We start from the raw sequence: 21,112 nt of genomic DNA, 5'->3' as shown, positions 1-21,112 counted from the left end.
TTATTTATTATTAAAATAATAAATTTTGACCTGAGATTTATTTTTGATTCTGCCACTTACTCTAGTGACACCGAGGGTAAAGGCAAGTTATTTAAGCTCTAAGTCTCTATTTGCTCATCTGTCACATGGGCACACTGCCCACACCTACACCTCAAAAGGACTGTCATGGTGACTAAAGGTATCATGTGCAGTGAATGGCAAATAAACACTCAAAATGTTAGCTTCTCTATGATCAGAAGAAAGGTTTTGTTTTGTTCTTTTTCATTTTTTAAATAAAGGACAGTTTGTTTTCCTCAAAACCTTACCAATATTTTTATTTTAAGCAGTAGCTGACAAAGAAATTCATGTCTTTGATGACTATAAAGTAAAATAAATGGTGCACAATGTGAATTAAGTGTACACATTCACCATTTTAGGTAAAATAGAGAGAGATAGCTTTATTACAGGTGATTTGAGGAAAAAAGAGTTCTGTAGAAAGCTAAGAATGACAGAAAAATTTGTAAGTTGTATCTATGAATATAAACATAGCTTAGTTATTCTATTATGTCTAGACTCAATCACTATGTCTATTACTTTTAAATTAACCTGCTTTTTACTCAAAACCCTGGGGTGTTTGTGTGTATATGTGTATTGTGTGTTTAAGTAAGTAAAACCGAAAAGGAAAATCTGGATTTTTATCCAATTTTATAACCATTATAGCTATATTTAGAAGTCAAATTATATAAAACTAATATAAATTTCAGAAAATATTTAAAAACATAAAACTTACTGGATTATCAAAGGTTTGTCAGCAAAAACGAAGGGTTTTGCTAACGCAGCAGATATTGCATGATGCTTTGCTCTGGATTTCAACACTAGTCCCCTGTCACCAGGTACTCGGTTTTCTTTCAGTTCTTCTATTTCCCATCTTCCTAAAATATAAAGCAGAACTAATCAAATTACAACCAAAAACACCAACTTAAAATTATTTATCAGCAGTGGTGACCAATAATATTTTTCCATGAAGTCTTATTTGGAAAAAATGAAGCAAATTTTTAAATCAGGAGATAATATCTGCAACTGTAGGCACACCTCCTATTTCTCCTACCAGAGAATGATTTCAGTTTCTTAGCTAAAATTGTAGAAACGAATAATAACTAATACTACAGTATTGGTCAAAGCCCTTCTAAAGCTGGCTTAATTTGGATTTCTCTGAAAGACATTTTAATCAATGAAATTACAAAATATGCTTTGTATTTTTAAAATGAGATATTTTAAAGTTACATATGAGACAAAGAACATCTTTAACACAAAATGTGCAGTTTGCCTCAGTCTTATTTTGAAATACGTGGTATTCAATAGCTACTTTTCTTACTCTGCAGAAGTTATTGTGGGGATTTAAATTTTAAATTTGAAAATTATATGCCCAATGAACACAATTTATAGTCACGCTTCTCCGGCGAAGCCAATCCGCTCTCAGAACTTCTGGCCATGAGTCGCAAGCAGGGGACAAGCATTAAGCTGCACCACTACAAAGTGGAGTTAGGCCTTCTCTGGGCCAGAATTTCCCATGTTTAAGATCAGGAAGCTCTTAAAATTAGATCATTGGCTGCATACAATACCTTTAGCCCAAACTGTGTATTGGATTTTTCTCCTTTCCTCTTTTTAGAAAAGAAAATAACAAACTTATACTAATTTTTGTCCTAATTTTGAAAATTGTAGGATTGCCAATTCCAAAAACACTTAATTTAACAAAAATTAGCTATTTTCCAGTACTATGCCAACTTAAAACATTAACAGGCACTTTTGAATCAGTAATGCTTTTTATATTATTATTTTTCTTTTTAAAAAAACTCACAGTACAAGAACCTGGACGTCTTATGAATTAGAGAACGGTCTTCTGGTCTATCATCATGCATTTTGAGGCTTTTAAAATTGCATTTAAAAAAATTTATAGGTTTTTTTTCCCTTTCCCACTCTAATTTGGTTATCATACTTTTTTTTTTTTTGGTACATGCTCCTAGTGGGAACTGAACCCAGGACTCTCTGGTCCGCAAGCCCGATGCTCCAACCGCTGAGCCAAACGGGCAAGGGCTGGTCATTATACTTTTCTAAAAAAGATTAATTCATTTGGTACTTCTCTCACACTGATGATAAATTGTATTATCACTACTAACCTGTGGAATGACCAAAACAAAAAGGTTTTCTTTTAAGAAGTAACAACTTTATCTAGGATTTTAAGAATATTTATAAGATTTTTAAAACTATGTTGTCTTTTTTGCAGTTATGTACAGACATTTATCAGGTATGAAAAGGTACCATCTAGCACTTTCCTTTTAGAAAACTTGTCTCAAAGTAATTATTCCTCAATGACAAGAGGTTTTCCCAACTTCAAATAAACAATAACTTTCTATAAACAAATCATATACCCAAATGTAGACAATACCAGGTAATATAAATTCTGATGTAAACAACATTTCAAAAAGAATCTGGCCAGTGTGGCTCGGTGGTTGAGCGTTGACCCATGCACCAGGAAGTCACTGGTTCGATTCCCAGTCAGGGCATATGCCGGGGTTGTAGGTCAAATGCCCAATGGGGGGCATGCAGGAGGCGGCCAATAGAAGTTCTCCCTCATCGATGTTTCTATCTCTCTCCCTCTTCCTCTCACTCAAATCAATAAAGAAAAAAAAAAAGAATTTATATAGTTTTTTAAGACATCCTGAAAGCTGGTCACTTAAAGAATTGATATTTATTATACACCTATTGTACTTTTATTAACAACTTAACCTGAAAAATTTAAATAAGTTTATTCCCATTGCAAATCCTGTATCTCAGTACCTAATGTTTTAGGCAGGTCTGCTTACTCCTGAAAATATAGAAATGAATCTTACTCAAGTGGCACTTGACAGAAGCTATCATTAAGGACTGTGAATGCTAAATAGTCCTACAAGGAAATCTGATATTGGTGGCTTAAGTATGGATTACCCCGGGACTCCCAGAAATACTGGAAAGGAAACAGGATAAAAGAGAATGTTCTATTGTGAAGACTAAGGCCCCATATATATTTTCATAGAAATTTCATAGAAATATAATCTCAAAAGCAGGTGAACTTTGGGTCATACTAGTTATACTGAATATTTAAATAAATATTTTACCATTATATTTAGAAGTCTCCATGTCTAAATCATCTTTCTTTGCTTTTGATAAGACCCACCTGTAGATTAAGGTAAAAGCAAATGTATGTCATTAAAAATAAAACCAGCAATTTATAGATATAATACATATTAGAAACACAATAAAAGAATACCCAACAGTCACTTCTCATTCAGAAACAAATACTCAGAGGCTAAATAAGGACATCAATACATCATCCTGCAAGCCTAGAGTTAAATCAAATTTGCAATTTATTAGCTGTATGATAATGGATCAGATACACTAAGCCTCGTTTTCCTCACCTACAAGACGAGATAAAGATAGTACTTACCTACCTACTTAGGACAGTGTTGGCATATAATAATAAGCAATAACTCTTATTGATTTACCATTATTTGGAATGGAAGAGTAAATTAAATTTGTCATGTGAAATTAGATTACTAATATCTGCCCTAAAGGATGAAGAAATATTATAAATTTTACTTTATTTTCATAATTCATTTACTTTCTGTATATAAATAACTATTCAAATTAAACATTTTTATCAATAATAAAAATGTGTTAAGGTACTGGTTTACACTGTCAAATAAAGCACTTTAACATTTTTTTTATAGTTCCATAGTAGAGGTAATTTTCATAGGCCAATAACCAATAATTTCAAAAAAGCTGATCAAGTAAAGGAAAACATTCTCTGGAATGAGTACTCACCCAGCCAACCTTCCACTATCAAAAGTTTCTGTAAAATATACTTCTCCTATAGGTTGAGGTGTCTTATATTTAATCTAGAAAATAATGTTTTAAAATCTAGTTATTCATCTTCACAAATATTTTAATTAAATAATCTCATTAGTTAACAACCTATTATGTAATGGACATATAGGTAATATAGATAAAAGGTAACATGGTTTCTGACCTCAAGACTTTGTATCCTGGTAGTGATAAGATACAAGAGAATATGAGATATGATGATGGAAAAAAAACACTTTATGTGCAAATAGAGGGTGTACTGATTCCTTCTAACACAGAAGGAACAGGAAAAAGTACTAGATAAGGCCTCATGATACACTTAACATGCCCTTAAAATAATTCTAACAGGTGACAATATTTGAGGATATAAATCATTAGAAGCAAAAGAAATAGCATGATATGTTTTATAAGATGAAGAATTTAGTAAGCATGTAGACTAGTTTAAAAGTAATTTCACTGATGCATGACTAGAGAATGGTGATACTAGGTTGAGATATTAGAAACCTAAGGAAGAAAAACATTCAATAGAGAAAGCACTGCAAAGCACATTATCTGCATAGCTGCTGTGATGATGATAACAATAGGGGGTGGGGGCGGCGGGGGCGGCGGCAGAGATAAGGGGGTTCTTTAAATCCTGACAATACCTCTATGAGGAAAGTACTGTTGTTGTACATTTCATGTGTGATGAAACTACAGGAGAGAGAGAGGCTAAGCAACTTGCCCACTGTCTACAGTTAGATAACTATAGGATATGAGTCCAGGCTGCCAGGCTCCAAAGCTTGTACACTTAACCACTACACTATATAGAACATACCAACAAAAGAACTTAAAAGATTAGTTTACTGACAAATTATCAAGAATTGATGATGAATGATTAAATTTTGCCAAATGTGTTTGGTCCGTTCTGAATCAGCCTTTGTGATGTTACTTATATGATTAAGTATGAGAGTTCTTCTCTTAGCCTTTAGAGAAAAGGATGCAGAAGTGTGTTTTCTATTTTCACTGTCCCTACGCTGGCCGGATAGTATAACATTTTCTGTCTGTTACAGGGAGGAAAATTGGTAATTAAATAAGATTCCACATAATTATTGACAGGGTCAAGGTTCTGCCAACAACACAGTCATCAACTACAAGTTCCCGGCTTTCTCTGTGTTCATGGATCGGCACCAGAGAACACGGGCAGTAGTGTCACAGAGGCATCACTCTGTCAGACCATTTACGTCACTAGCAGTTTATTTTGCCCTTTATCTATACTTTACCACATCTAGAGTACTCATGCTACGCAATTAGAAGGGTCAAAAATAAAAATTGTTCTTTCCCACTTCTCAGCACCTTTTCAAATTATCACCAATTAGAGTTAAGAGGGGTAGGTATCTGCCAGTTTGTTTGAAGTATTCACCGCCAAGCACCCTGTAGCAGGTGTATCTAATTCAGACATTAGTACTTTGATTACTTACTTTCTGTGGTTCATAGAACTAGGTTTTAAAAGAATGTGCTTGTGCCCGGCCAGTGCGGCTCAGTAGCTGAGCACTGACCCATGCACCAAAAGGTCGCTAGTTCGATTCCTGGTCAGGGCACATGCTCAGGTTGTGGGCCCAATCCCCAGTGGGGTCATGCAGGAGGCGGCCAAATGATGTTCTCTCTCATTGATGTTTCCATCTCTCCCTCTCCCTTCCTCTTTCTTTAAAAAAAAACAAACACACAAATCAATAAATAAAAGAATATGCTTGTGGAACTTAAAATTTAATGGGAGAATGAGTATTCACTGTACAAAGCTGAACAACACTTGCATTTGCAAATAAAAACTCTAGAAGAAGTCTATGCTACATATTACTCTCACCCTCCAAGCAGTAGCTGGCAGAATACAACTGATGCTCTCTCACCATCAAAAATTTCTGAAAGAAGTTCCGATCGCCCTACTGTTATATGTGGACATTTTCCACGCGAGAGCTCCCATGGACTGAGAGCTACCAGTGCTGAGACAGACACAGCTGTTTGCTAACTGCCGGCCTCATCCTCACTTCCCTTTCTAATTTACCCTCCTATTTAGTATTTTCTTTCCTCAAAGCAACAAAGAAAAGCTACCTACTTTACTTCCAGGAGAACTGCCAATAATACGAAGTTTCCTGTACCTAAGGAGAGCTGGCGGCGTCCGAAGTCAGATGGAAACCCTTCTGCATAGCTGGAAGCCCTTGCCTCTCAGCCAGGGACCAACTCCTCCCGCCTGGACAGGAGAACCTGCCCACATCGATGTGCTGATACACCATGCTAAGTGCCATGCACAAACTTCGGTCGTTCACAGGCACTTGAAAACACAAGTAGTAGGGAAAAAGCAGTTTTCTATTTATTTAGAAAATGAAGACTATTTTGACTGAAATAAACCTTAAGAGATTAGCCACTCCTATGTATGATGTGAAGTAATCATTCACAGTGGGTTTCTCAATAACCTTACCTCCGAGGACAGTTCATCTTCATTCACATCAGTCTCTTCTGAATTCTCATCAGAGTCTGCCATCTCAACCTCATCAGCCATAAATTCTGCATTAGCTGAGATGCAGAGAAGACCCAAACATAGCCAAAATCCTTGGGAATGCATACTGATTAACTGTGAAATTAAAAGTTATTAGTGAAAATAATACTAAGTTGTGAAAAATATTTGTAAGTATACTTACACAGAAATAATTTCTCCTTAATACCCCCTTTTTTCCAGGATGGATTTTAAAATAAATCATTGAGAAAATTACTTAAGCCCTGGCTGGTTTGGCTCAGTGGTAAGAGTGTCAGCTTGCTGACCAAAGGGGTATAGGTTTGATTCTGATCAAGGGCATGTACATGGGTTATAGGTTCGATCCCGGCCTGGTCGGGTGGGCTCTTGTGGGAGGCAACCAATCTACGTGTCTCTCTCCCATCGATGTTTCTCTCTCTCTCTCTCTCTCTCTTTCTCTCCCTCCCTCCCTCCCTCCCTTCCTCCCTCTATCTAAAAATCAATAGAAAAAGATCCTCGGGTGAGGATTTTAAAAGAAGGAAAATTACTTAAATTATGCTTTGACCAAGTAAAAACACAAATTTTCAATCTCACAGGTCACAGATTCTAGAGCTACAGACCTGCCTCGAAAACCAAAGAGCCAAGGACACAGACTTACAGATATACAGAGCAGTGATCACCAAACTCAAATAATAAGTGCACTCATTAACGGAAAGAACAAAGGATGATTCCTAAGTGTTTGCTTAGGTTGCTTTATATATCACAATATTGCGTAAGTTCATAAAAACATACAATTGGAAATTTTATCATTATAAAGCCATAATACATTGATCAACACCAAAAATTAAATAAAAAGAATTTTATCACAATTTAATGTGATAGTCTTTTGCTGAAATCAAATCACAGCTTACAAACCAAACTAAATATGGGACTTTTATTGCAATCAGTTGACTGCAATGGATGAAGTTCTTTTGCATTTATCATTCCTCTAGTACTGTGATGGCTCAATTATCTAACCACGTCTCTATTCAAATACTACGAAACGTCTATTCCTTAGAGCACTAATTGAGATGAGAAGAAGCCAAATATAATTTGGCTACCTCTTGACAAAAATACATGATTTATATATTATGCCCTCCTCGCATGTTAACAATTCAAATTTTGTTTTTTGGTGCCAATGGACTTGTGAATACCAACTAACTGTAGACACTAAAATAGGCTGGCGGTCTTTGGTTAAAAGGTGATCAGTCACACAGATGATCCAGAGTATAGTTCTATTACTATTTTTCAAAGTTATCATCAACATAAATTTTTTTAAAAAAGTAAATTTCTTAGAGAGAACTCTTATCCAGAACACCTCTCCAGGCCTACATGGGCTGCTGAAGAAACTCTGGACTGCCGAGACAGCATCCTGCCCCCACCAGATGGCTGTAATAACAGACAGACAATGACAAGTATTGGGAGGGTGGGAGAAATTGGAACATTCATATATTGCTGGAAGAAATGTAAAATAACTCAACAGTTTTAAAAAATAGTGTGGCAGTTCTTCAAAATGTTAAAAATAGGATTACTATATGACCCAGCAATTCCACTACTAGGTATCTACCCAAAAGTAAAGAAAACAGATTTCCACACAAAAACGTCAATGTAAATGTTTTAAGAAATATTTTTCTCAATAGCCAAAAAGTGGAAACAACCCAAATGTCCATCAACTGATGTCTGGACAAACAACAAGCGGAATATCCATAGGATCAAATATTACTTAGCAATAAAACAGAATGGAGTACTGACATACTATAAGGATCTCAAAACCATTTCACTGAGTAAAAGCAGCCAGTAGTAATAATAATAATAAAACCTACATAGTATAATGATCCAATTTAAAAGACACAGGTGCCCTGGCCAGTTTGGCTCAGCGGTTAGAGCATCGGCCTGCGGTCCAGAGACCCGGGTTCGGTTCCCCCTAAGGGCGCGTACCTTGGTTGCAGTTTGTCCCTGGCCCTGGTTGGTCATGCGGGTGGCAGCCACTCGATGTGTCCCTTCACGTCGATGTTTCTCTATCTCTCTCCTTCTTCCTCTCTCTCCCTCCCACTCTGAACAATAAATGGAAAAATGTCCTCAGGTGAGGATATAAATAAATAAATGACACAGGCAAATCCACGGAAATGGGAAATAGGTAGGTGATTACCTAGGGAAAAGAGTGGAAAGAAAGGGTTAAAGGATACAAAGATTTGGAGGAGAGGGGTGATGAGAATGTTCTAAAATTGGAATATGGTAATGGTTGCATAATTGTAAGTATATTGAAACCCACTGACTTTCACACATTAAACAGGTGCATTAAACAGGTGACTTGAAGTTGCAAATAAGGTATCAATAAAGCTTTTTGTAAAAAAGAATCATCAGACTATAAGAAGTTCTTTTCCATATAGTTAACTCAACTGATAAGAACCCTTTCTATTGAAATCAAAACTTTACATAAATGTGTGTGCTAGTTTGTCTTGATTTCTTCTAAAGGTCTTTGGCTATTACTATAACATTGAAAAACATGAAAATGCATGTAAAAAAAAAATCAACACCACTCTACCATAATATGAACATTCTATATTAAAAGATGTGTTGTCCGGCCGGTGTTGCTCAGTGGTTGGTCATCGACCCATGCACCAAGAGGTCACAGGTTCAATTCCTGGTCAGGACACATGCCCAGGTTATGGGCCCAATCCCCAGTGTGGGGGGCGGGACATGCAGGAAGCAGCCAATTGATGTTCTTTCTCATCAATGTTTCTATCTCTCTCTCCCTCTCACTTTCTTTCTGTCTAAAATCAATCAATAAAATAAAATAAAATAAAAGATGTGTTAATACCACCATCTCTAGGAGAAAGATAACAATAAAAAGTGATGCATGCTGTCAATGTTAGAAGAGTGTGAGCTCTCTGAACAATAAGAAAGCAGTGTAATGGACAGGAAGTAAATGAAGGAGAGCAATTTGACTCGATAACAAGAGGTAGGGTTTTTTTTTGTTTAATTTTCACTTATTGGCACAGAAATAAGTATATTTGCAATTGCTTATTAATTGTTAATAACTCTAAAAACTTCATTGTTCTAAAAATTTTAGAGCCTTCCGTGATTTATACAATGTTAAATGTGTTTTGCTTGACTCACTGTCAATAACATTTGAGTAAAGCAGAAATGCATAAAATAATAATAGCAGTGATAATGAATAATATTACTTTAGACCCATATCTTCTCTTCAAAATGAACACATACATTGGGTTCTTAATAATTAATTCGTTGGAAAAAATGTCCTAAGTGCTTTGTTTGAGCTCTGGTGTTCTGGCCTGTCCGAGAAGAATCAATGGGAAGCAAGCAGGCTGTGCTCTCTGGAACCCTGCTCAGGTAACTTAATCTTAGCAGCCCAGGGAAGAACTAGGATAGGCATTATCACGTCCAATCTACGAAGTGGAATCAGAGAGATTACAAAAAAACTGGTCAAAGTCACATGATTAGAAATGCAAAGCAAGATTAGCATCCAGAGAGGTTACATCAATGTGCCATGCTCCCTCTTATTTTAATTCTACCCACTGCATCATTTTATGTTTACTGATAAAGCAATGGAAAGAAATCACAAAAATGTTAACAGCATGCATTTTCAAACCTCTTAGAAATTTTGAAAATTTACATTACTACTAGTACTAATCCATTAAGATATTTACCCAGATATGGCCATATGTACTTTACTATACAAAGTGAAATACTTAAAAATAAACTGCAAATGGTCACACACCGTTCTGCAGACACTGCAGTTTTAAAGGATAAATGTTTCCATTAAGAAAATGATATAGTCCAAGGTTGTTGTTGCTATTTATGCCCTTTTAAAAAAGAATTGGAGACCCAATGGTTTCTGCTTAATTCTTCAGTGTCCTATCATTACTCAGTGATGCACCAGCTGACAACTGAGAATTACATCATAAAATTCACAATATTACTTGAAAGTTTATTATACTATGGTGCCAACATGACATCAATCTCCAAACAAAACTGTGGGGTTTGTCACATATTGTTTCTTAAAAGAAGTAAGATATTGCCAGGCCTGCACAGGAGCTTTGTGGTAACTAACTTGTACAGTTTTTTTAATTGTGGTAGAATACACATAGCATTCAGAACAATTTTAACTGTTCAGATCAGTCGTGTTAAGTACAGTCACACTGTTGTACAACTAATCTGCAAAGCTCTTTCCATCTTGCAAAACTAAAACTACACACATCAAATAATTTCCACATTTTCCCCTCTCCTAAGTCCCTGGCAACAACAATTCCTTTATAAGTCCAAACAAGGTTTGTTTGTTTTTGTTTTCTGGTGGAATCTTTAGGGTTTTCTACATATAAGGTCATGATAGCTGTTAACAAAGATAATTTTACTTCTCCCTTTTCTTTATTTTAATCCTCACCCGAGGATATTTTTTATTTATCTTCAGATAGTATAGGAGAGAGGGAGAGAGAGGAAGGCAAGGAGAGAGAGAGAAACATTGATGTGAAAGAGACACATCCACTGGCTGCCTCCTGCAGACCCTGACCAGAGCCAAGATGAATGAGGTACGTGCTCTTGACCGAAATAGAACCTTAGACTCTCTGGTCCACGGGCTGATGTTCTAACCGCTGAGCCAAACCTACCAGGGCTATTTTTTTCAATTTGGATGTCTTTTTATTTATTTATTTTCTTGTCTAATTGATCTGGCTAAGACTTCCAGTATAGGTATCCCCAGCTTTCTAAAAGTGGGGGATACTCTTTGCTTTTCACCATTTTGACCTGTGAAAGTTTCCATAGCAACAATCTACTTTCAGATAGTCGGGGAAACATATACTACATTGAACAGAAGTAATAAAAGCAGGCATCCTATTTTGTTCTAGGTCTTCACCACTGACTATGATGTTAGCTTTTCATATATAGCCTTTATTATTTTGAGATAGCTTCTTTCTATTCATAGTTTGAGTATTTTTTATAAAAGGGTGCTGAATCTTGTCAAATGCTATTTCTGCATCAATTGATAATCATGTTTTGGGTTTTTTTTTTGGCTCCATCTGGTAATGTATCTTATGTGAATGATTTTCTTATGTTGAATCACCCTTGCTTTCCAGGATAACAGTCCCATTTGGTCATGGTGCATAACCATTTTATTGGTAACAATTTTTGCATCACTATTCATTAGGGATACTGGTCTGTAGTTTTCTTATAGTTTCTTTGTCTCACGTTGGTATTAGGCTACTGCTGCCCTCATAGAGTGAGTTTAGAAGTGTTCCATGCTCTTAAACTTTTTGAAAGAATTAGAGAAATATTGGTATTACTATTTCTTTCAATAAACTGGTATTCATTTTTCTTTCTGCTGTCATTAGGCAAAGTGTTTTATATGTCCTATTAGGTCCAAATGGTTTATTGTATTGTTCAAGTCCTCTATGTCTGTATTGATCTATATGATTACTCTGAGTTATATAGTTTTAGTGCAGCAAGAATTTGTTCATATGGTATAAGGTGGGAAATTTAGTGCTGATGCTGCCGTCTGCCCTTCTTATAAATGTATAAAAGATAGCAAGCCTGAGTTCTATGCTTCTTGTGTATTCCTCATCCATACAGGTTGCTAAAATCACCAAACATCATCTGCATCTTCATTTGCATGTATCTTTCATCTTGTGTATGTTCTCTGCACTGCTTCTGGGCTCTTCAATAACAAATTAAAGTACAGGTAACTTTGTCCAAGTATGAGATGCCATTCTCCCTAATCTCTGAAACCAAGACCAAGCAGCCTAATCTACCTCAAAGAATTTCACCAACTATCACCGAAAAGCCCTGCTCAATCTTCACTGCCAGCCCCAAATCACAAATTATAAAGTGCAGTTCATTTACTGCTATTGAAATAATGCACCATTCCTCAGCAGGGGTAGCTAGAGCACTAAAAATAAGATGATCACAGGATATTCAATATTTTTGGAAAAGTGTGGGAGAGATTACCAGCTGATCACCAAGCTACTTTTTTCCCCAGGGAACAAGACTAGACTATATTTTCTTTGGCGTCAGGTGTGACTCAGGTGAAGTAGAGTTGGGGAGGCCCTATGACGCATTCCTACTCTGAGTCTGAAAGCCTGAGAGCCAGGAGAACCACCGGTGTAAATTCCAGCCTGAAAGTCAGCAGGCTCAAGACTCAAGAGAAGCCAATGTTTCGGCCCGGCCAGTGTGGTTCAGTGGGTTGAGCTTTGTCTCATGGACTGAGAGGTCCCAGGTCAATTCCTTGTCAGGGCACAGGCCTAGGTTGCACCCTCGATCCCAACAGGGGGAGTGCAAAAGGTAGCCGATCGATGTTTCTCTCTCATGGGTGTTTCTATCTCTCTTGCCCTAAAAAAAAATCAATAAATGGACATGGACAACAAAGCCGGGACAGGGCAGGGGGGTGGGAGGGGGGTGCCAATGGGGTAAAAAAGGAGAAACATCTGTAACAACAACAACAAAAAAATTAAAAAAAAAAAAAAGGTGACAAATCCTACCAAGCCAAAAAGAAAAAAATCAATAAAAACATATTTTAAAAGAGAGAGAGAGAAGCCAATGTTTCAGTTCAAATCCAAAGGCAGGAAAAGACCGAAGTCCCAGCTCAATAGTAAGGTAGCAGTAGTTCTCTTTTATTTTCTGTTCAGGCATTCAACCGATTAGATGAGGCCCACCCACATTGGGGAGGGCAATCTGCTTTACTCAGTCTACCATTCAAATGTAATCTCATCTAAAAACACCATCACAGCCCTGGCCGGTTTGGCTCAGCGGTTAGAAAATCGACCTACGGTCCGGAGAGACCCGGGTTCGGTTCCTGCTAAGGGCACGTACCTCGGTTGCAGTTTGTCCCTGGCCCTGGTTGGGTCGTGTGGGTGGCAGCCACTCGATATGTCCCTTTCACGTTGATGTTTCTCTCTCTCTCTTCCTCCCACTCTATCTCAACAAAATACTGAAAAATGTCCTCGGGTGAGGATTAAAAAATAAAAAAATAAAAATAAAAACACCATCACAGACACATCTGAATAAAGTTTGATCAAATATCTGAGTACTCTATGGTTCAGTCAACACACACAATTAACCATCACAGCCATCCACTCCTCAGGATCTCCAGTAACTAGAAACTATGTTAGGCCTCTGGGTTTTCTTCTTTTTTCTATTTGAGCATTACATTTACTAAACATTTTGTTAACTAAAATTAAACTTTTTCTAAATCGGAAGAACCTAGAAACAATAAAAATACCTTAAGAAATACAGCAAAAGTAGGAAAAGAACCATAACAGCAGAAATAATCATTAAAAATACAACTTTCTGGCAGTTTACGTAACAGTGTGCTACAAAGCATCCAAGGAGTCGGGATCTAATGTTATAAATATGAGAAGCTACTGAAGGTCTGAGATGAGTGAAATGATGAGGATGAAATCCTGAATATGGGAATGAATCTGCACTGGGATTTAAAACCTAACTACACACTAAAGACGGACTAAACAGCATCATATTCAAAATAATTTTTACATAAACATTATTATAATACATGTACTTATTTATTTAGGATTTATACTATTTCTACATAGTTCCAAAATAAGAGCTTGGGGCTACTTGCAAAACACAAAACAAACATAAATATAAGTTCACCCAGGACTGGAATTCTCTATCATTTCTGTATTTATAGTGCCCCAGAGAGTGCTGGAACATGACAAATACAAAAAGATACATGTTTATAAAATAAATGAATGAATGCATAAATGGCAGGGGGAAAAAGGTTCCAGGGAGGAGGGAAATAGATATTACTAGGCAACCAACTAAGAGGAGTTTCTTGTAGCAGCCTGGCAGTGGTAAATTTAGCAAAAAGGTTTCTAAGTTATTGAGGGGGAAACAAAAATAAAATGAGGGAGTATTCACTATCTATAAAAGTCTACAAATTCCTTGGAGGTAAAAATCCTTTTCTAGAATTTAACTCCTAGAAAAGTTTATGGACCAATTCCTTACACAACAGATGTCTTTTGGTTTTATGAGAGATAAATAGTTATGGTAAATACACCTGAAGTTTGTTAGAACATTGTTAAAACTTAACACAGTAAAAGCATTTCTATAGTGTAAGAATATAATGGTCTAGAAAGTTTGCTATTTTGTGATCTACTTTAGTATGGGGAATTAATCATATTTTAAAGTCCTACTCTACATCTATATAAAAACATCTCTTACTGTGAGTTATTTCAGAATCTTGCAATAGACATGCCGCATTTGAACACAACTCAATTCATAATTTACATTTCCAGAAAATAAACACAAAAATTAAAAAGTTTTGTGTTACTACATCACAAAAATAAAAGTGGACAAATTTTCACCAAAATTAAAGGGGATTCTTGGAATTATCTGTCTATTTTAGCACATGAAACTTCACTTTGAAGGATCACAAATGAGGTGGAGAGGTAGGTAACTGACATTGTTGACAGGCAGCCTTCTTCCAAAGAAGCTGTAAGATTCGATTTGAAATACAGCTAGCTGTTTTCTCACAGAAGAAACTAGCATGCTTCAGAATTCATTTTGTGATGGCTAATGTTTCCAGAAATTCAGGGGAGGCTAGACAGTAGATAATAAAGTCCATCATTCATACATTCATTTAACAAATATTTATGGTGGTCAATTATGTGCCTGGCATTTGTCAGACACTGAATTTACAGTAATTAGCAAAACATACTTGGCCCTTGATCTCGAAGAACTTACAGTAGGATGGAAAGCAGAGGCTACACAGTTGTAAGAGTTGGTAAGTGGGGAACTGAATTGACATGGTAGGGGAAGGGACAAAGAAAGCCTCCTGAAGAAAGTTACCTCTAAAGTGCGATGCAAAGGATGGAAGGACTGATTTCCCTGGGGAAGGACAAAGGGAACCGCGTGTGGAAGGACCTGAACGGGAAAGAGCGGAGCAAGAAGAGTAATGTTGTTTTGAGCACTTACTGTGTTTAAAGCATGTTAATACCGATCTTGACAGAACTATGGTGAAGGTACTATATCCCATCATACATTAGGAAAGTCAAGCTCAGGGAGATAACTTACCAAGGAATACAAAATAGAAGAGGCAAGACTCAAAGTTGGGTTCAAGCTCTATATGCCTTTCACGAAGGCTCTAACGTTAGAAGGTTTAATAATTTAATCCTCACTACGTGGTATTATATTTATAATACAAGGGTTAAATGTTCTCTTATTATGTTCTGTCCTTTAGGCATACATTCCAGTTTCTGTGGGTTTTACTTTTTAAAACCTGTATTTTGATGTGTATCCAAATTATATTTCATGCACATATATTTAGTTAGTTAAATGGCCTTTAAAATCTTTGCAGCAAAGATTTTAAAGCACCTTAAGGCTACATAAAAATATAAAAACTAACAATGTCATGGTGTTACTTTACATTTCTATGATACTTTAAAATTTTACAGAGTGTTCACTTAAATTTCAGAATAGTTAAGAAGACACTTGCATTTCTTAGTTGAAAACTCAAGAATAAGCAGTAAGGCTTACTTCTGAAACTATAATGATCACATGCTAGATAACATAAACGGCTCTAGGTATTTCCTTTCCTTAACAAAAGCTTCTAGAAAGAATGCCATTAGCTGTTCATACTTCTAATTTCCTATGGTAGACAGAATAACAACCCCCCAAAGATGTCCACACCCTAATCCTTGGGTCCTGTGAATGTTATCTCATACAGGAAAAGGGACTTTGTAGATGGAATTAATGTTGCTAATTAGCTGACCCTAAAGTAGGGAAAGTGATCTGGTTATCTAGGTGGCCCAATATAATCACATAGGCCCTTAAAAATGGAAGAGGAAGTCAGTGCGGGAGGGGGGAGCAGAAGAGATGTGAAGAGCCAGAGGGACTCCACCTACCACAGGATCTTAATGATGGACTAAGGGAATGAGCCGAGGAATGTGGGTGGTCTCTGGAAGCTGAAAAGAGCCCTCAGATGATTGTCAACAAGGAAACAGGAACCTCAGCCTACAGCCACAGGAACTGAATTCTGCCACCAACCTCAATAAGCAAGGAAGTGGAGTGTCCCCAGAGCTTCTAGCAAAGAATGCTGCCCTGCTGACTGACACCTTGATGCTAGCTCAGTGAGACCTGGGTCAGACTTCTGACCTACAGAACTGTGAGAAAATAAATTTGTGTTTCTTTAAGCTGATGAGTTTGTGTTAATTTATTATGGCAGCAATGAAAAACCAATACTTTTATTGGTGCTCATTACTTATGGCTTCTTTGAAACTGTTTCTACCAACCAAGTCTTAGCTGATAAGTGCAAACAGCATTTTTTAGTCCTACTGCTCCTCCTGACCTTGCTGACTGCCTCCTCCTTGAAGCCCTCTTCTTCCCTGACTTCTAAGGTACCATTCCTGATTCTTGACTCTCTTTTCTCTACCTCTTTCATGGGCACTTTCTTTATCTAATCTTCTGTAAATATTGCTGCTCCTTAGGGTTCTATCCCCAGGCTTTCTTCTTATATTACCTATATTCATGACTTGCATCTGGAAAAGCCAGCTAAAAACTGGCTTTTCTTATTCACATCTTATTCACAGTTCAGAGGTCACTCATTCTTTAGTTTCAAATCATCATCCATCTTCAAGGATGTCCCAAAGCCTCCATTAATTTGAATTTGGAATTTCCTCCCCAGGCTGCTTCTCTGTCTCCTTAATTCCCTCCTCCCATTAACAGCACCTCCAGTCAACAATGATCTTAAAACTATTTTTTTCTCACTGAACCTGTGACATTGGTAACTAAATACATTTGGGTATTTCTTAAATGTTTCTCTCTGTCCCCATGCCTCAGCTTTAAGAATGGGAAAGGAACCCGCCCTTTCTGAAAAGGATTAGTAAACTCCCACTATACCTCTTCAATTCCACTCTTGCCAATCTTCAAATCTTCCAATCTACCCTCCACCACTTTCTCTCTAGTCTGAGTTCTCTAAAAACAAAACCAAAAAAGCAACTAATTTCACTAATTATAAAAATGTTCAATAGTTTTCTGTAGTTCTCAGCCTAAATTCTGCCTCTTTAAAACTCACTTCCTTAGGGCACAGACTGACATCCCTCAGATGGGGGTGGGGGGGTGGGAAGAGATAAACCACAGAACTTATATGCATGTATGCATGACCAATGGACATGGACAACTAAGCCGGGGACAGGGCGGAGGTGGGGTGGGGTGGGGGGTGCCAATGGGGTAAAAAGTTAAAATATCTGTAACAAAAAAATAAATAAAAATTCATAAAAAAAAATCCCAATTTTGAAGTGAAAAAAATAAATAAATAAAAATAACTTTACTCATAAAAAAAATAATAATAAAAAATAAAACTCACTTCTTTCACTCTCTTCAACGCTCACCCATTTAACACATTCACGCTTTCCTATACACTATTCTTATAACTGAGATGCCTTTCCGCTATGCAGGTTTAATGGCCAACTGGGGACTCATCCAACACTAGTGCGCCTCAAAAATAGTGTTTGAAAGTCACTATTATTTAAAATTTTGTCATGCAGCTCCAGGAACTCAAGTACAGAAAGATGTAACAGAAAATACACTGAACTTGGCACCGTGGCACCAGTTTCTCGTCCTATTATTTTAAAGGAAAGGGGTTAAAACTGCTCTGGGCCTGTTTTATCATTTGTTCCGTAAAAGGATCAAAATACATGATCCAACGGTCCATTAAAGTTAACGATTCTAGCTTTCTATTTTAAAGTAATAAAACTTATTAGGTACTGAAAAGAAGCAATAAGGCTAACTTAACAACACTGTTCAATTTCTACAGATCCATCAACATACAACATTCACAAACACCATCGCTAACTTTACCAACCAGATAAATAAAGAATATAGAATACCTTATTCTAAAGATTTAGAAATAAAGTGTAAATGTGACGGGAAGATCGAACCGATTAGATGTGAAGGCAAAACTGTATAAACTGAAAAGAAATCAAACTTACAATCACCGAAAGGAGGGCTACCCGAGTGATTCAATGACCTAGGGTGGTGTAGAAATGTTAAAGCAAGCAAAATCTTGAGGCTAGCCCAGGGTTTTCATTGGCTTTTACATATCAAAATGTTCCTTTATAAATGAACTCTTTTCTAATTTGAGACTCCTCCCGGTGGCCATTCGAGATACTTTCTCTCTCCCTCTTCTGAGCTTTGTTGTCATTTGCTTTTAAATCCCAAGCAAATGCCTCCTCCTTGTTACTTGGGGAAACGTTATAAATAAAACCAGCTAGAGCGTCTGACTGATCATAAACAGGCTTTAGGCGATAATGAGTCTCTAGTAATTGGGCTTCTTTGGATTTCACCCAACCCAGTCTGTCCGTCCCCAGGGCGCACGCCGGGCTCCAGGCAGCATCCAGGGAGTGGCCAGGAGTCACAGGCCCCCGCCTCGGTGAGGGTTGGGTCCTTTCGCCTTTTCAGAGGCAGGGATTGAGTAAACTGAGCCTGTGTCGGTTTTGTTCACGTTTTTTGAGAGAAATAGTCGGTGGGATGAGCAGCTGCGATGCCCCCACGCCCGTCCCCTCCACACCCCTCGGGAGCGCGCACCCGAGCTCGAGCGTGGAACGGGGCTGAAATGGTTAACCGCTGGGTTAACGGACTCGTCTCCCCGGGGCCCCCCAGCCCTCGGGGCAGCCCGGGCCGGAGGGCACCTGGCCGCCCCCGCGCCCCCGGGCCCCAGCGCAGCAGGTGGACACAGCAGTGCCAGGGGACCCAACGGACCCGCGGTGGCATCAACTCCCGCCGCCCAAGGCCGGGAGAGCCCACCCGGGAAATCACCCGTGGCACCCACACCCCCGAACTCAACGTCCGCTCCCTCACCTGGCCCCAACCTGTTAAACCTGGCGGGTCGCCAAAGAAAGGGGTGCGTCCCAGGAACCCCCGCCCCGGGGCAAGAAGCGATGACTCCGACTCCTCACCCCAGCCGGAGCGCGAAGGGCCGCGGGAAGGTGGCTTACTGCCCACGCACCTGTCTTGCGGGCCCGTTTTCGGCAGTGGCAGCTCATATGTCCGAGTTGCTGCCACTTGGTCCCCGCGTCTCCCGAGACCAGTCCCGCCCGCGGCTACCCGGCAGCGACTGCTAACTGCGCATGCGCGTGCGACGGCGGCCCGAGGCGCGAGCCGCGCGCACCTGCACCGCGGGGCTCAACGGCCGCCCACTGGCGCGTGGCCGCGCGGACGGCTGCTGGGTGGGCTGGGGGCGGGGGTGCCTCTTGGTAGCCCGGCGACTCCTCCCCCCCGCCGAGCGCCTGCCCGCTCCGCCGCCGGCGGGCTCTGCCTCCCGGTGCCCGGGATGGGGTCCTGAGCTCTTTGTAGTTCGGGCGTTTGAGCAGCGTCGGGTTAGTGCCCCCGGCGGTCCCTCGAGCTCCTTAGGTCCGGAGAGGTGACCGCGGTCAGCAGGAAGCCTTCCTGTGTCGTGTGTGTGATAAACACAGATACCGTAAATGTTAACACAAACACATTATGGTGTTGCTTTCCGAAAGACTCTTAAGAATTGCTGGCGTTTATTGTGCTCGCTGGACTCGTAAGGGTTTTACATCCATGATCTCATTTAACCGTCACAACCACCCAGGTGAAGACACTGAAGGTAATTACTTGCCAGGGGCTTTGACCAGTAAATGTGGAAATAATAGGGTGGAAATCCAGGCCTGCCTCTTTCAGAACTTGTAGTTTTAACCCAGCACACCAAAAATGAAATACAGTGCAAATGTACAACTGAATCACCCCCCCCCCACGTTGGATTTTGCAGCTTTTACTAATATTTTATAAGAAATCTTGACTTTGAATTTGCTATAGTCATGATTTAATTTTATTGGAGGAATAAAGTATTGACTTGTGATGCCCCTGTTAAAAAGTATCAGATTAAGAGATTGATAAGGATTCAGGCACAGTAATTATTGGCTAGACATCAAGAACACTGCGTCAGCCGTAAGGCCACCATCTCTAGACTGTGGCCAATGTCACCTTCTGGAGTGTGTTTGAATAGTGTTTATTGCTTAAAAACATTATTTTGAGGTAGTTTGTAATATTTTTTCTTCAGTCTTTCCAACTTTTATTATTCAACATAATTCCGTGGCCCATAACCAAGACACTTCTTGCTGGAAAGGATTTCTGAGGGATATATTCAATTTGCAATGAAGAAATTGAAAACTAAAAAAATCTTGCCCTATTCCTGACCTTGGTACAAATGCCTCCAGTATTTCCTCATTAAATAAGAACCATCTAGGATTGAGGCATGTATATTTTATCATGATTGTCAAATTTTAATTAGCAAATTAAAACACAGGACACCCAATAAGATTCTAATTTCATATCAACAAATAATTTTTAGTACTTTTTCATATGTGTAATTTATCAGGCAGTCTTTTTTAAAAAAACAAAACATTTTATTTACATTGAAATAAACAATGCAAAATTGACTTTCTTCACCAAAAATAACAGCAATATTTTCTGTATTATTCCTAGATACCATGTTAAGGGAGTATCCATTCTTGCACTCCTGGTATAAAAAACAGGTTATGGTGTGTTATTTTCTTAGTGACTTGGGAATCTACTAATATTAAATTTAGGAATTTTATATTAATCATCATAAATGATATAGGTCTGTGGCTTTCTTTTTGTGCTATCATCAGGATTAGGTATTCATGTTGTAACTGCTCATTTAAATAATTTATAAAATTTTCATTATTTCCTATATTCTGA

At 38.3% G+C, this 21,112-nt stretch overlaps 1 protein-coding gene across 1 annotated transcript in view; it reads right to left on the bottom strand.

Moving 5' to 3' along the window:
• The window catches only part of CLGN (calmegin), a 37,680-nt gene extending 18,188 nt beyond the window's left edge, over positions 1–19,492 (bottom strand). The window contains exons 1-5 of the mRNA XM_036240428.1: positions 19,380–19,492; positions 6,332–6,484; positions 3,841–3,914; positions 3,135–3,193; positions 770–911 (exon numbers count right to left, since the gene is read on the bottom strand). Of these exons, the coding sequence (XP_036096321.1) occupies positions 770–911; positions 3,135–3,193; positions 3,841–3,914; positions 6,332–6,475 (419 nt within the window). The 5' untranslated portion in view covers positions 6,476–6,484; positions 19,380–19,492. The remainder of the gene's footprint in view (positions 1–769; positions 912–3,134; positions 3,194–3,840; positions 3,915–6,331; positions 6,485–19,379) is intronic.
• Positions 19,493–21,112: the final 1,620 nt, after the last annotated feature.

The sequence above is a fragment of the Molossus molossus genome, unplaced genomic scaffold, assembly GCF_014108415.1.
Source record: "Molossus molossus isolate mMolMol1 unplaced genomic scaffold, mMolMol1.p scaffold_m16_p_4, whole genome shotgun sequence".
In the NCBI taxonomy this organism is placed as follows: domain Eukaryota; kingdom Metazoa; phylum Chordata; class Mammalia; order Chiroptera; family Molossidae; genus Molossus; species Molossus molossus.
This window is presented reverse-complemented; position numbering and strand designations above follow the sequence as displayed.